Here is a 16,584-nt window from a genome sequence, read left to right on the forward strand (position 1 = left end):
GGCTGCACGTACATATTTTGGAAAGAAAAAAAAACCACCCACAAAATACACACACAAACAATATCTGTGGGAATTACACATTAGTTTTACAACACATGGTGATGTCAGCAATGCATCTGAAATAGGTTTGCAGTTTTTAAGTGCAGGTGAACAGATGGAACTCACCACCACAGTGTCAGGCAGGCAAGAGTTAGCAGTTGTTATAATGGTACAGAAAAAACTAACAGAGCACCCATGGGATGAAGGACATGGATGAGTCACAAGGTGATATCCAGAAATAATCTCATGCAAACTACACTGTTCTTAAAGATCTATTTCAATTTATAGACACCTGTCACACATGGAAGGGTGACCAATGTACAACCACCCCAATAGAGCATCTTTAAATGGATTTAAAAATATCAGCAGAAACTAAAGTATGAAGGGAAGAGAGGTAAAGTATGGAGGCAAGAGATAGGGCAAAAAGCTTTGAGTGCTGTCCCTTGTTTCTTTTTCTTCTGTCACTGGATGAGCTGGCCAGAGACACAGGGAAAATACTGAAGAGCATTACTGGGCACCAAAAGGAATCACAAAGTAAGAACCAGAAGAGGTTGCATGGCAGTAGCTATGCAAAGAAGCCCCTTTGTAGATACTGTTTGTAGTTCAAAACTTCTCTTTTATACTAGCCTGCATAACAATATATTAACCGCTCTGCCTCATTTCCTTCAATACAACACTGCTATAGATTTAAATGATGGGAACTGTATTTCAACATAGTGGTAGTAAATCCATGAAAGGAGCAGATAAATTATTTAATTGGTAAACAGTCAACTTCCTAGCTGAAGACTAAAATACTTAAACTAAATACAGGGTTTTTTTTCAGATATGATGTCTCCAGATTTCTTGCCAAAGACAAAACAACCAACAGCAGCACAATCTGTTATTACAGCATCATTTTGATAACTCACAGCCAGTGCTTATTGTAGTCTGATCACTGACATCTGAACTTCAAACACCTCGTTAGATCATCGCTGGATAAAATCAATCACATAATGGAATATATTACACTGACTCACTTCTAGTAGCTTGAGTTCTTGCACGCAGTTGTGAAGAAGCTCCAGTGCTCGCTGGGAAACCTCCCATGGCCTCTGCAGGAAGATTAACAACGTGCACTGACGGGAAAACAGGTAACTACGCAAGTCCAGCAGAGTAGCTTCTTGATTCTGAATTAGCTCTCTCTTCTCCATGTCTATTGGTTTTCGCAGAATTAAACCATTCCAGCTCCTCACTGGCTGGCAAAAAAACGTCAGCCAGTTTGCACCATCTAAGTAAATAAAGTTAATATCCAAGAATCAACCACTGCTTTCTATCAAAAGCCTCTTCATCCTCCCTCCAGAATTTGTGAGCCGGCTTAGTCCTTCCCAAGTTGATCATACAGATAAATAAATTAATAACTTCAAGAACAAAACAAAAAACCAGCAGAACTTCCAAAGCTAGGTAAGATAACTGAATTTCAGAACATTCAAACCCCACAGGCATTTTGTCTTAATTGCATGTTTATTATTATAGTGACAATCAGTTAGTAATTTATTTCTCAGAAATTGAGCCTATCTGAAGCTCAAAACAAACAAGCTTTATCTACTTCAGTATTTCTTACTGAGCTATCATGGATAGATGTGCCCCCACTTTCAGGTATTGCATTGGGTTCAGTCAGCACAAATATATTTCACTGCAATTACTCCTGCACTATATTTTTACCAGATTCATAACACATACCCCATTAAAGCTGTTATATAACAACATGTGCTTTAGCTCATTAAGGCGGTTTAAAGTTATTTGATACTCCTTGCACAGTAATTTTTCTTGAAGAGGAAGTTAAATCTTCTGTAGTGCAGATTAAGCACTTACTTCTGTTCAGTTTTGTAGTGATTACCAAACATCTCATGTAATTTGAGGCAACACTGAATGCATTTCTCCAGGAAGCTCTTTACTGAAAAATTTAGCAGCGAGCTGTGAAAACAGCAGCTGCATCTCAGACAGATCAATACCTGGGTAATTACAGAGTTCAGGGCTCTGGTTGTAACAATCAGCCCGTAAGAGCAAAATGCAGGTTTCCATTACAAACTGCTTTTAAACCTCAGAGACGAGAAACAAAACTTTAGTTAAGACTATAACTGACAAACACACGAGTTTGCATAAAACACAGCATAAAACAAGAGCACAAACTGTCCAGTGCATCCTCTCCCTGACTGCCATGCACTCATGTGGTACCAAAAGCACTGAGCTGCTCAGCAGAGCAAAGACACTGACCCACTTCACAGTTATTTCACATTTTAAGACACTTACCACCAGCCCCAAAGTTGACAACATATTGGGAAAACAAGGCATCCAGTTCATCATACTGCACTAGTGCATCCTCAAATTGCTGCAGCATCTCAAAGACAAAGGCCAGTTCTTCCTTTTGACACACAAGCAATACAAAGAACATGTTACTGATATTGTTCACACTGGAATCACAGCCTGTCCCCATCCACAGAGCTCTGGGAACTACTTTTTCTAACATTCTTTCCCTTCCAGTATTCACACATACAGGAACACCTGCCATTGGAGCAGATTCACAAAAGGAGATAAAGTCACATAGCTATGCCAGTAAATTCTGATGTGCGTCCAGATCTGATTCACTACAAGATATTGCTCATACATCTATTAAAGTCTGAATTTAAAAATAAATAAATAAATAAATAAATAAATAAATAAATACTGAAGAGTCATCTCCCATAATAGTACTAATTTTTCCTCTCCATTTACACTGTGGAGGCAACAATTGCAGTGTATCATAAAAGGTTTCCTTGTACACAGAGCCTAACTGGTAAGTAGAAGAAGTCTGAAAATTAGGTATATCCTATGCAAGAGGCAGCTCATGCAGTCAAAGGAGATGTGAAGATGAGGTGGAAAACAGCACTGCACAGAGACCAGAAAAGTCCAAAGGAATCAAAATTTTTACTTTCATTGAGCAAGAGTTTCTTGTTTTTCTCTAAACCAGCTGAAACAAAGTTATATTTAAGGAGTATTAAAGGAAGTTATATTAAAGGAGTTCAAGGCACTGTCTATGTGGATTATTCAAAATAGACACTGTATTCTAAACATCATCTCCATACATACTGATAATAACCTGAACAAAGAAAACATAGCAATTAAATACCAATGGTGAGTTTGATTGTCTTTTCACGGGCACAGTAATGGGTTATTCACCCAAAATGCAAAAGCAACTACTGAACCACTTTCTAGATGCCATTTGTTTGCTTCAGTTGAGATTCATAAAATTTTGACAAGCTTGAAAAGATTCTGCTTCTTTAACAGCAGGAAACTCTATTACTGTATTAAATGTATTACAACATAACACAGACCTGCTGCAGACAGGATCTAAAAATGCTTTTAAACCAGTCTTCCTATTTCCTGCCCCAGCCCTCAAAGAATGATCAGAACATTAAAAGTACTGGTACAACAAAAAAAGCACCATTATTAAAATAGGACTCAAGTACTTTTCTTCAGTAACAAGAGACTCTTACCTGGACCATGAAATACTCGCAGAAGCTCCACCCTGGCTCAGTCCTTTTCTCTCTCAAAGTTCTCATGTCATCTTCAAACTTGCCTAAGTTTTTGGTAAAAGACATGAGAAGCAACGTCCTGAGTTTGGTCAGGAAGGCATTCCAAGATTCCTGAGAACGGGAAGAGTCTTTCAAAGGGTCAGAAAGTACCACACATCTGTAAGGAGATTGATAAAAATTATTTTTGAGGAGGAAAACACAAAATTCACATGTAAATGCCAGGTCAGAAGGTAGCACACATCTGTAAAGAGACTGATAAACATTATTTTTGAGAAGGAAAAAACACACAATTCACATATAAATGCACAGTTGAATATTGTGCATACCTGACAAATTCAGAGAGAACAAAACTTAGCTTTTTATTCCACATTAATCAGAGGAAAAAACCAATTTGAGGGTTATGTTTGATTGTTTGGAGGTGGGTATGTCACAGTTGTGGGTTTGGTCATTTTTTTTCTGGTTGGGGTTTGGTAGCTTTTTAAAAACTTTTCCATGCATGTTTAAGTCTGTGATATAGTATATGAGAAGACATAAATATTTTCCACAAAATGAGTATTCTAAAACTTTACTTTTTTTGAAGGAAATAATGGATACATTATTCCAATTACTTAAACATAAGTCATGTAAATAATGCTGTAGCTGTCATGGAAAAAAAGTCTGCTTAGCAATACAAATCAGCAGAACAGTAATTATAGTTACTCCTGGTAAGGATTATGCAAAGTACAAATCAAAGATCCATTAGATCACATACAGCCAGCCTTTCCTAAGTCACTTAAAATAATCATCCATAATATATTCTTGCAGTATCTCAATTTGTTTTGACACATCCTATGTGCTAAAATTTCCACTGCTTTTCTCAGGAAACAAACAGACCCCATTAATTCACAAATAAATCATCCTTTTTTTAGACCGTTTTCTTCCCGCAGTTTTTCTATCACAATTTAGTAACATTCAAAAAACTAACAGCATCTCCAAAGGCAGGAGCATCTCTCATCCAAGTAAAGCACTATTTCTGGTTAGAGAATTCTATAGCAGAATTATTAAACCAAGCCAATAATCAGTTAGAAGCCAAAAGCAAACTGAATCAAAGCTGTTCAAACCATTTGCCCCAATAACCCTATAACATACCAAACACTGCTCAGGTAAAAGTGATGCCAATGTACAGTGTGCCCTAACCTGCTGACCTGCCAGTCACTGTCAGCTCACATCAAGGTAACAAAGTGTGTTTCCACCTACTCTTCAAATGTGTTCCTTGTCACTCTTTCTGAGGGGGAAAATCCCCTGTTTAAAGTCAATTCTTAAGGTTAAAAGAAAAAAATAGGTAATTCATAATAGATTCAGTGCAACATTTCAGAATAAGAAAGACAGTACCGTTGGTTTCAAAATAAGATTTGTGTATTTTGTTGGCTTTAATGAAAGCACAGTTTCATATAGTCATTACCATTTTCCTTAGAATAAAAACAGCTGAAGAAACTGGCCTTAAGTCAATTATCGGAGAGTGGAAAAGCGATTGAGTGAACGGCAGAAAGTACAATGTCAAAAAATAAGCCCTATTTGCTTCATATTCCCTACTCACCTCACTCCCACTACCTGTAACCCTGGTAACATTTTTGCAAGCACCTAAGCAAACAAAAAACCCTGAAGGTCTAAAAACTGATTATGATCACAGTGTTCTCCTTAAACCTCTCTTAGCCAGGAGGAAACACTTGAAATCTTTTTGAAACACATTTCGAAGCCATCATGAACCCAAGGAAGAACTGAAAATAAACTTCTCCCTTTATTCTTTGTGTCAGTCTTCTTCAAAGCACAGATCTTACAGTCTGAATGCTGGACATCATCTGAAAGACTTTAAATGAGCAAGGAATCTCTTACGTAGGGAGTCAAGTTATTAAATCAGCATGTTAGTCTAAAGGTTAAGATGTTTGCAAGCAAAAGAATGCTTACCTGTCACTTTGTTTGTTACAGAAGTCATTTCTTATTTTATCTACTATGGAGGTTCGAGGAAGGATGTTTGTTTTGTTCTTTTTCTTGGCATCACTCTCAACCACCACAATGAGCCAGTCCACTGAGCTGTGAGCTTTGAGAACGTTCTGCCACTTGGTGATGTCATCCTTGACTGCAGTTTTGTACACTTCCGTGTCCTGGGATGAGAAGTGGTGAATCATCAAATCAAACAGACACTCTGAACAATCTCAAAAGGCAGGTTTTGTTCCACAAGAAGGCAAACAGAAGCAGAATTAGTGACAGTAAGTTTGCTTACTGTAAGAAATCAAATGAGGTAAAGCATAGTAAAGTTTTGGTCCTTGAATCTAATTTATTTCCAGTATTTTGGTTAACAGTAAATACAGCTTAGTATTTGGCCTATTATCAATCTGTAGATTACTGAAATTAAGATTTTTAAACATAATTTAAACTCTTATTTTACACATTCTTGAACTCTAAAACAAAAACATGTTTGAAATTACAAAGCTAAACTGTTTTTTTCTCACACGGTAACATAAGTTTTTGCACCTTCTGCACTGCTCAAATCTTAACCTGTTTAAAAGCTTTTGCATAAAAATAATCAAAAGAAACCACTTGGCATCATTTGGCATTTTTTTGGTTTCTGGGTTGGTTTTATACAGATAAATTCAGATGATTCTTAAGGCTGTTCTGGGTACTTTTTGATTTTTGATCAGATGTCACCTGTGACCTTCAACTGGATAATTAATTCCTAACAGAAGCAAACCAAAAACCAGTGAACTGTAGATAAACAGGATTAAGACATTCCAAATCTTGCCCAGTTTAGATTGCTGACATGTGCTAATACCTGACACATATACAAGATGGAACTAAAGAAAAAATACATATCTTTAGATTTCAGTGCACGAACAGACCATAACTGAACTGCTCTGGCCACATTTCTGTATTATGAAACAAGTGCACTGTGCTACTGCAGCAACACTCTTAGATCCTGGGGGTTTTTATGACAAAATACTGAAAACAGGTTATTCAAATGCCTGTCCTCTTAGTGTCAAGTAACATTACAAAGAAATACTGCTTATGGCAAAAACTACTCAAGCTGACTAAGTTTTGTTTCCAATATTATTAGGTATGTAGGCTTATGCAATGTAGACTTAATTGTTTTGACTTTCTGCTTGTGCTGTCTGTTATTGTCCTTTGATTTTCATGCTTATTTGAATAATTGCACTTTTAAATCTGAGTCCTCGTTTTTTCATCATGTTCTCCTGATACTTACACAACATTCTGTCCAATAAATATGAAGAAAGGGGAAAGTCAAAAGGGCCTTATTCCCCTCTTTGGGTAGTAGCTCCTCTTTAAACTGAACAAAGTTGGATTCTAGATGAATCATCTTCGGAGCACGGCCATAAGACCTACAAAGTTTGAAAACTGAAATTAGTGGACGAAACATACACAGCAGAATACAAAAATGAACATGTATTTTGGGGAGGAGAAATAAACTGAATACTCTAGTATTGGAAACTCACAAACTACACTTGATGCTGTTTGTATAGAGTTAACTAAAATTTGGTATCACTTAGAATGGGACAGAGGCTCCTTTTGGAAACTCTCCAGTTTTCAGTAAGAGATTTTCTGTGTCTTTAGGACAAGTAGAAAATACCAAATAAGAAAATTCCTCACGTATTTTTTCCAATGACAAAACACTGTGCCATGCCAAACTTCCTGAAGGAAAGTATATCTAATTCCACATAAGTTCTACCTAAAATCTCCTGAAGAAGAAAGCATGTCACTTCCAGAACACAGTTGACAAAGTACATCAAAGCCCACCAAGACAAACCCACAAACCACAAAAACAAGAAGACAAACACAGCGTTACTATAATTTTTCTTTTGGTGAAGTTAAAGGGTTTAAATGATCATCCTGAAGTGCACAACATTTAGTCTGACTATCTAATTTTTCCAATTTCTTCAAGTCACTTGCTCTATTCAACTCAATTTATGGTAAGAGCTTCTCAGAACAACAAACACACTCCTACTCAAGTTGAAAAACACACACTGAAACAGTATCACAGAAAAAACCTTAAGTTTACCTCCTCCATTCCATGGGTTCTCTAGGAAGCTGCTGAGAAAGTGTAGGATACAAGGAAGTAAATAAATTCTGATCTCCAGCACCTGAAAGTGAAAGGCATTATCTATTAGCACGTGCAAATTATAGAATATATATGAGTAAGTTATACTACCAATGCTTTGCTGTTTCAATAAAAACAGGTAATTTTGTCTGCTACGTGGAAACTGGAGTCCAGCACTGAACTATATTTTTTAAAATCACATGCTCTCATGACCTAATACAACACTTTTAGCAGGCACATGATACATATACTGCTATAAACCTCCTATTGTGATTTTCCACAGAGCTACATAATCCATATACCAAAGAGGGTATCATTCATATATACAGCTGGTCCAACTCCAAAAACTAAACAAGCAGCTCCTCAGCTAGAGTCATTGGCTAAAAAAAAAAAAAAAAAAAAAGTATAATTAAAAATCTTCAAGAATTTAACCTTCCCATACTAGAAGGCTGGTTAGACAGTGGCTCACATCCCTTCTGTAGCTGGACCTACCCTGAGAAAATTGGCTTTAGCACGTGTTCAGTGCTTTACCGGATTTGATTCCTCTCTCCTCATTATTCTGGGGCTGCTGTCAATACAAAAAACCTCCCTAACCACCAGGCTTTCTTGAGGCCTCAGAAGTGTGAGGTCTGGCCCTACACTGGCACACAGATCTGTGGTTAGGCTTAAATCACTCCAAACAACTACACTGAAGACACCACCACTGCAGTAGCTACTTGTACATACAAGTCAGAACAAAATGTAATGTCTACCATACGAAAAGAATATATTATCAGCAGCCTATTCCTAACAATTCTTAAATTCTGTTGCTTTCCTTTGGGTATAGGAAGGATGTGACAAGGAAAAGACAGGCTTAAAGTAAGTCTTTCCAACTTCTGGTGGTTATCAGTACCTTTGGCAAAGAGATGGCAAACTGTACATAATGGTAAACTCTGGAACAAGGTATTCTGTCAAACATGTTTGAATCCAAACTGACCAGTCGACTGTACCCAAGGAGTCTTTCTGATACTTATATAGAAGACATGGCATTGGATGTCTGGCAAAGACACACATCCAAATGAGAAGCATTTCAGGTCAAAAACATATTTGCCACTCCACTTGATCTTAGTTCTAAAACCTGATGTGTCACATGCCCTCTCTGAAGCTGGGAGAATGAGGATGTTTAATGCCACTGTTTACTAAATCTCTCATGTGCACGTTCCCTTCCCTGTACTTCCTCCTTATTGCCTCATCTCTGGCCAGCTACATCCTCCTCTACCAGACTGCAATTTAATTCTTGAAAAATCCTTTATTTCCTGAGCTGAAGAGCTACATTTTCCAATTAAGAATTTAACAGCCATATAGGCAATTCTGCTATTCTGGTAGTTTTCCACCTGTTTCCTTTCCACAATCATGTGTCATTGTACAGAACATAGAACAGGAAGATTATCTTCTCATCTTCCTGTGGAACTGGATGCTACAGCTGGAGAAGTACCTGAAATCCTTTTTTCTCCCTCCCACCACACAATCCCACCTCCAGGCACACAGCCAGGTGTTACCTCCACAGTACTTTACATGTTTTAGTTTATCTTGGAAATCCTTTCCTAGTCCACTCACCTTTTCTCAATTTTTTCATATATATTCTTTTGATTGCCTGCATTAGCATAATTCTATCACCACACAGCAAAGTAAAAAAAAAATATGAAATTCACAAGTCTGATTAAATGCCAGAACAAGCAAAACCAGCTCTTCTGATGTCTGACCACATTAACTATTATTCAACAATACAATTTCATAGACTAGCTAAAAAGCCAAATAAAAACAAAAAAACCACCACTCAACTATTCGTGCTTTAGCCTTGTCTCCAGAGAGTACTTTATTCTTGACTCTTCACCTCCATCCTGTCTGAATTAAGAGTACCTTACCCAATATTATTTAAGACTACAAACAAATGCCTAAAATGGATACTGAAACAAGTGTTAAGTCGGATTGTTAATACTGTTTTATATCAAGTTACACCTCTATGAGCGAGGCCACGGAGAACAGTCTATTGAGTTGCAACTCATTACCTCCCACAGAAAGTGAAACACGGCTTAGTGATTTAGCAACAGTTTGATGACCACATCAAAATGAGAGCCCGTGAAGGCTCGAGCCTGATGGAAAGAACAAACCACGTATTTTACCCTCTGGAGCATAACAAAGCATTCTGTCTGTACTGCACCTAAAAATTCAATGTATGCCACAAAAAAAGTGCCAGAATTCAACATCTTAAATAAAAAGGACTACTCCAGAATACAGAGGAAGTACTAAAGGATCATGTTTAAGCACTGTGCTATTCCAGACAGCCACGTCACATTATCAGCTTAAGAAAGGGATATTCATTTTAAAACCAGACAATTTTTCCTCGTGTGTTGGTTCTGAAGGCATATAAAATACACGTAAGAATGTGTTTTATGATCAAGGCAAAGACTGTCCTCTAGGATTAGAAGAAAAAAGAGAACAGACCTTCAATGCAAAACATATTGTCTGTCTTTTGAACACAAAGCAAACGCTGCTACCACATATTATCAACACCCAAAGGGCTGTAACATTTCAGGTTCTGCTCAACTAGACCTGCTATCTACTGTAATCAGCATGTTTGAGCTGCTCAAGTCAAGAACACTAAAAAAGAAGTTATCAGCAGGCAACACTAGCACAGCACTGACACGGGACCAACATCAGGACTAGTAAGTAGCAAGGAATTGTATCTGACTGAATTCTATGAATTATGAATAAAACATTCCAACCACAAGTAACCCTGGAATTCAAATTTACAGCAAACCCCAAAGTCTGCACAAAAGTCTGAGAATTGCTCCAAAGATTTTGTTCGGTTTCTTTGTCAGGTTTTCTCGGGAGCAGGGGGGAAAGTTGTTTTAGTTGGGGGGGAGAGGGGGGTGGAAAAAGAAGGAAAAAAAAAACTAAATGACAACTCAGCTGTATCACAGCAAATTCATTTCAGGGGATGTGAGACTGAACCCAAACCATTCTGTGACTGTCAGTAATGGGGGAAAGCTGCCCCCAGCCAGAGTGTAAATGATGATCAGATACACCTGAAAACGAAAAGGAATGATGTGCATATATGGGAAAGTGAATTAATTCTGGAATACTATTATAACTAAAATCAAGCACCCTTCTAGAGAAGGGTTTTCTTCTTTTAGAATCAACAGACTTAAATAAGACCTAAATATCCAACTGAGATGATAATTAGGGAGTAACACTGAAGTGTCATCCTTTAACACTTAAAACACAATTAGAAGCGCACATCTGTTTTATTATATTAAATTTGCCTAATACAATTATTTTATAAATAATACTCTAATTCAATTGAATAAATTTATAATATTTCAAATTTATATATATTTTATATTACTATTATGAATCTGATACATGTTCTGATTGCTTTATTTTAATATTTGATTAAGGGGGGGGGAAAAGTTAACCCATAGCCTGTGGGGCACCTATTTCAGCTTTTAAGCTATGTACCTCTGAATTAATCTGCTCCCCACCTGCATGTCAACACACAAACCCCAAATACAGAAAAAACACAGTAGTTCTTTCAGGGATGCCATGGCAAGTGTAAGGTGCTTCTGTATGTGAAGTGGTAACACTAACACACTAATATTGAAACAGTGATGTTCAAGTGTTATACATTAAAAAGAAACACTTCTGGAGACAGAGAAGAAAGGACAGAGAACCTGTTTCCTTTCTTTCCATGTTACAAAGTTCAGAAGGCACGGCCTTTGCCACTTATCTGAACACTTCACAAACTGTGGGCGGAGAATGGATTGATCACAGCCCTGAGGAGAAGCTCGACGTGACCCAGCAATGTGCACTGGCAGACCAGAAAGCCACACATGTCCTGGGCTGCATCCAAGGAAGTGTGGCCAGCAGGTCTCAGGAGGTGATTCTGCCCCTCTATTCCACCCTGGTGAGATCCCACCTGCAGTGCTGCTTCCAGCTCTGAGGCCCACAATGTAAGAAGGACACGGGGACCTGTTGGAGCAGGTCCAGAGGAGGCCACAAAGATGCTCAAAGGGCTGAGACAGTTGTGGTTCAGCCTGGAGAAGAGAAGGCTCCAGGGAGACCTTAGAGACCCTTTCAGTGCCTAAACGGGTTCCAAGAGAGATGGAGAGGGACTTTGGACAAGGGCATGGAGCGACAGGACAAGGGGTATCAAACTGAAAGAGGGCAAGGTTAGATTAGGTATTAGGAAGAAATTCTTCCCTGTGAGGGTGGTGAGGCCCTGGCACAGGTTGCCCAGAGAAGCTGTGGCTGCCCCTAGATCCCTGGAAGTGTCCAAGGCCAGGTTGGATGGGGTTTGGAGCAACCTGGCGTAGTGGAAGGTGTCTCTGCCCACGGCAGGGGGTTGGAATGGGATGATCTTTAAGGTCTCCTCCAACCCAAAACACTCTGTGACTCTTTCCTCCTTGTCTTTCTCCCTGATATTTTGGTAGATCACATCAGTGCAGCCATGCCCCACTTCCCTCTAGCCCTGTCTAGGACACTTGTTCTGCTGTGAATTTGTACAGGAATGAAGAATAACAGAATGACTCCCTTACCACAGCTCCCCAGCAGTACTCTTTGCAGCTCCCTGATATGAAAGAACCATAAAATATTGACATTTTTTAGTTTGATACCTGCCTAAAACCACCTAAAATCCCCAATAATCCATTTTTTTCCTGACAGATTCCAAACTTCTTAGATGCTTAGAGGCTTTGTCACTGTAGTATCTGAATATCCCACAATGATTTTTTTTTCCTCTAGAGGAAATTATCCCAACCCACTAACTACATAGGCAATGTAAAACAAAAACTCCTGAGGTCAGATGACTAAAGAAGACAAATATTTGCCTTTGATAGCAATGACAAGCCCAGTCAACTGAGATAAAAGGCTCTGAATACCTTTAAAAGAGCGCAGTGCTAAGACTACACTTTGGTGTGGTTTTGTTTGTTTTTTATCCCCAAATATCAGTCACAGCTAACATTTCAGATCCCACTTATTTTTCCCCTGCTAAAAAGTCCTACTATGAATCTTGTTTTCTTAACTGTTATAAGTGCATTTTACCTGAAGTTCTGGAAGGATGGTGGGGGTTTTTGTATTTATATCTTTTAAAGGTCCTCCTCCCCCCAGCCCAAATTCATATCCAAAAGAGGTCTAAAAACCAAAACACAACACAGCTTAATTGCTATGTAAAAATCATAGCTGATTCACCAGGAGAAGAAAATCCTTTTAGCAAAACTTTAATGCTACACTACTAAATCACTAAAAAGAATATGCTGCTTCTTCTCATGACATATGTAATCAAATATTTAAGCACAGAATAATAGATCAACTACATGATAGTTATGACTTATAATGCAGACAGGAGTTCTGTTTGAGAACAGGGAAAATCCATTTATAGGATATAGTTGTTTAAATGGTTTCACTAGCAGCAAATCATTATAATCACTTGGGCTACATCCCACTTCTTGTTGGCACATTTTTCTATTACATCTACCTACTAGTAACAGAAGAACTTTTGAATCAAGCTCTTCCAGTCCCAGCACAATATTCTTTAACTGCTGGCATTTATTTTCACCACAGAAAGACATAAAATTCTTTACCTACCCCTTATTTTTATTAACCTTTCTGCTTATGCTGCTCTTGTAGATAATTGCAAATATTTTCTGTTCTCAGGCCTACAATGCTTTTGCTCTTGCTGCATCACAACACACTCTGAACATGGACCAGATGAAAGCAACGCATCATCCCAATTTCCTTCAAAGATTATACATAAAATTCCTTGTGCTACCACAGTGTATTGACAGTGAGAGCAAACATGCAAACACACAATACATAAACAGATACTACGAGCTGAGAAAGAATATTCCACAACTGCATGAAGACAATGACAAAAGAACAGCTTGGTAGGAAAGCTCTGAAAAACCTATTAATTACTTCATTTAGCAGGATTGTCTTTAGTCTTCAGCCTTCTCTTCATATGGATAGACAGAGCTAATAATTTAAGTGCAAATCAGCTACATAAGGATGAGTTGTTTGGTTGATATATATGTGCAACAACATTATACTGAAGCTCCAAAGACTTTCTCAAAGTTTCAAATAGGCCTCATGAGAAGGAAGGAACATTGTTTGGGTTTCCTAGGAAAGCAATCTGCATTGTTTTAAAGATTATGTCAAGTCAACATTGCCCAGAAACTACCCGAGTTCAAGATGTCTGATGCACTCAACTTGCCTGTGCAAATAAAACAAAAAAAAATAATTAGTGATGCTAAAAATAATACTTCTACAGCAGTGAGAAAGCTAGAAGCTGACTCAAAATGCTTTGTAAGCTTACAAGGTCTGGCAGCAATGCAGATAAATTGCTACAAACTTGAATTGAGAGTTTGCAAGGTAACGTGCCAGAGAGAGCAGAACCACAGCTGGACAGTGAAACTCTCCCGTGGGTTTACAATCTAGCAAGACTGACAGTATAAAAAATTTGACTCAAATGAATTTGGAAATGAGTCAGCATGGCACTCAGTCCTAACTGACAAGAATGATTTAATACTCTGGGATGCTTCCACACTGAGAAAAGGGGAAAAAGCAACTTCACAGCAACTTCCTGTGAATATACTACTTCTTCCACACTTAGAAAATACGTTGGTCTGTTTGCCTAGAGAAAAAGTCTCCAGAAGTTTTTCAAGCCTAGCTGACTCCTATGAATCTAAAAGCTCTCTATTAAAACCACGGGGTTTTGCCTCTAATACAAACACCATAAATACAAGGCTAAATCACCTACACACAACTGGTAAGGGCAGAATGATTAACTTACAGTACCAACGTGAAAGAAGTAGTGACAAAAGCTGCATTTGCAATTGGCATCAAATATCCCAGACACGTGGAACCTGTTATTTTTTTTTTCCATAGGCCAAAGCCTGTACATATATAGAGTGCTGAATTCAGGATTGTACCAATATAGCAACTAACTGCTGTTACAATGCAGCCTAACTCACAGATTTTAAAGCATAACTCTCTTTACCAAAGGAACGTTCCTTTCAGAGTACTGTTAAATTTATTTCAAGTAGATAAAAACACTTGTTTACAAACCAAGTCTGGTATGCACAGCGCTGAAAAGAAATTTCATTCCAAACAAAATTCCCCCTTTGGTTCTTCCTTAAGAACAAACCCTAAGAGTTAACAGTACTTCACTAACCTGACAGAGATTAATATAAATCTTGTAGCAAAAGGAAATACTTATGTTCTGGAAAGCAACCTCACTTAACCTTCATTCTCCCTTCATATAATGAAAAACTAGCCATCTTCTCTCAGGTCTGTTTTCCCCTCACATGCACCTGCTGGATGGGGCAGCTCCAGCTGCCTGGAACCACAAAACAAAAGATAAACTGTATTTGTTGAGCAGCTTCTAACATCCTGGCTTTTTATGTGTTTCCTAACAAACCAATGCCAACTCAATTCTTACCCTGAAAGGCCAAGCTTCTTCATAAATCACTGGCAATATAATGCTTAGAGGAGTTTTCCTTCAAGTAAGTCATTTTTGTTGAATGCATTAATTTGAAATACTACAGTCTCAAAGTACTAACTGCTTGTACTTCAACAGACTAAAATGTTACTTATTCAAATCATAGAGAACAGCAAGGACTGACCTGCACCACCATCATCTCCCCCTGCTACACTCACAGAGACTCCTCAATTCTGAATACAGCATAAAGCCAGAAAATTTAAAAGGCAATTCCCTCATAGCCTGAACAGCAGCACAAGACCAACAAGGAAGGCAACAATATCCTCCAGATGTTTCTGACATGTACATTTTTCTGACTTAAAATCTGAAGTGAAATGGATTTCAAAAATAAGTGAGCAGAAAAGGTTCAATGCAGATATTATTCACTTCAGTGTATAAACTGCATCAAAAAGAAAAAGGAAAAAAAAAGGAAAAAGTTTAAGAAAAAAAAAGCACATTTATAAAATAGTCTGGAGAAAATACATACACAGAGTTCCACAACTATACAGTTACAAGGTTACAGTTGGATACTAGTTCTAAATAAGGTCTAAGACCTCAATCACCAATAAAAGCTTACTCCATAATAAGACAACATACAACTGTGAAACAGTTTCTATTTCACAGGCACATAAAGCATTCCCAGTGTTCCAGTGATAACATGCAAATACGTAGTTTGTTACATTATCGATGGAGATACTTTTGACTAAGAACAGCCACAGGTTACCTATTGTTAAAAAAGAAAAGGCAGAATTCTCTGTGCTGATCATGTTACTTTTTTATTAACGGCATTATAGATGTAGTTAGAATAGAATGGACTATTTCAGTTGGAAGGGACCTACAGGGATCATCCTGTCCAAGTGCCTGACCACTTCAGGGCTGTCCAAAACTTACAGCACGTTGTTAAGGGCACTGTCCAAATATCTCTTAGACACTGACAGACTTGGGACATCAACCACATCTCTTGGGAGCCTGTTCCAGTGTTTGACCACAAGAAATGCCTCCTAATGTCCAGCCTAGTTCCCGTGCTTGTTTCAAGTGAACTTTGTGTGCATCCCCCTGTACCTGTAAGAGCACAGGGGCTCGTGTTTTACACCAGGACCTGCCTCCGACATCTGAAAGAACTAATCCGCCGCCGGAACCACGCGATCCCCTTTGTTAACTGAACAGCCCCAGAGATGAAGCCCAAGCAACAGCAGTCAAAGATCAAATAATAATGTCACTGGGAATCCATCAGTGGGACCACCCCAGAGGATGTCTCACCGCTCCTAACTCCTCTTTACCGCCAGCAAAGCCGCACAAACCTCGCCGGCGAGAAGTTTGGGGTTCAAGATTTATTGCCATATTCCAACCTCTCCCCCTAAAGCACCTGTAAGCGTGACGCCCGGTTCGTT

General features: G+C 38.3%; 1 protein-coding gene across 1 annotated transcript in view; it reads right to left on the reverse strand.

Moving 5' to 3' along the window:
- Positions 1-16,584, reverse strand: part of TRAPPC10 (trafficking protein particle complex 10) — a 42,110-nt gene that overhangs the window by 25,105 nt on the left and 421 nt on the right. Inside the window, exons 2-7 of the mRNA XM_027688936.1 lie at positions 7,639-7,720; positions 6,826-6,961; positions 5,532-5,728; positions 3,549-3,744; positions 2,326-2,437; positions 1,056-1,303 (exon numbers count right to left, since the gene is read on the reverse strand). Of these exons, the coding sequence (XP_027544737.1) occupies positions 1,056-1,303; positions 2,326-2,437; positions 3,549-3,744; positions 5,532-5,728; positions 6,826-6,961; positions 7,639-7,720 (971 nt within the window). The remainder of the gene's footprint in view (positions 1-1,055; positions 1,304-2,325; positions 2,438-3,548; positions 3,745-5,531; positions 5,729-6,825; positions 6,962-7,638; positions 7,721-16,584) is intronic.

This window comes from Neopelma chrysocephalum, unplaced genomic scaffold (assembly GCF_003984885.1).
Source record: "Neopelma chrysocephalum unplaced genomic scaffold, ASM398488v2 Primary Assembly neopelma1_76, whole genome shotgun sequence".
Taxonomy (NCBI): domain Eukaryota; kingdom Metazoa; phylum Chordata; class Aves; order Passeriformes; family Pipridae; genus Neopelma; species Neopelma chrysocephalum.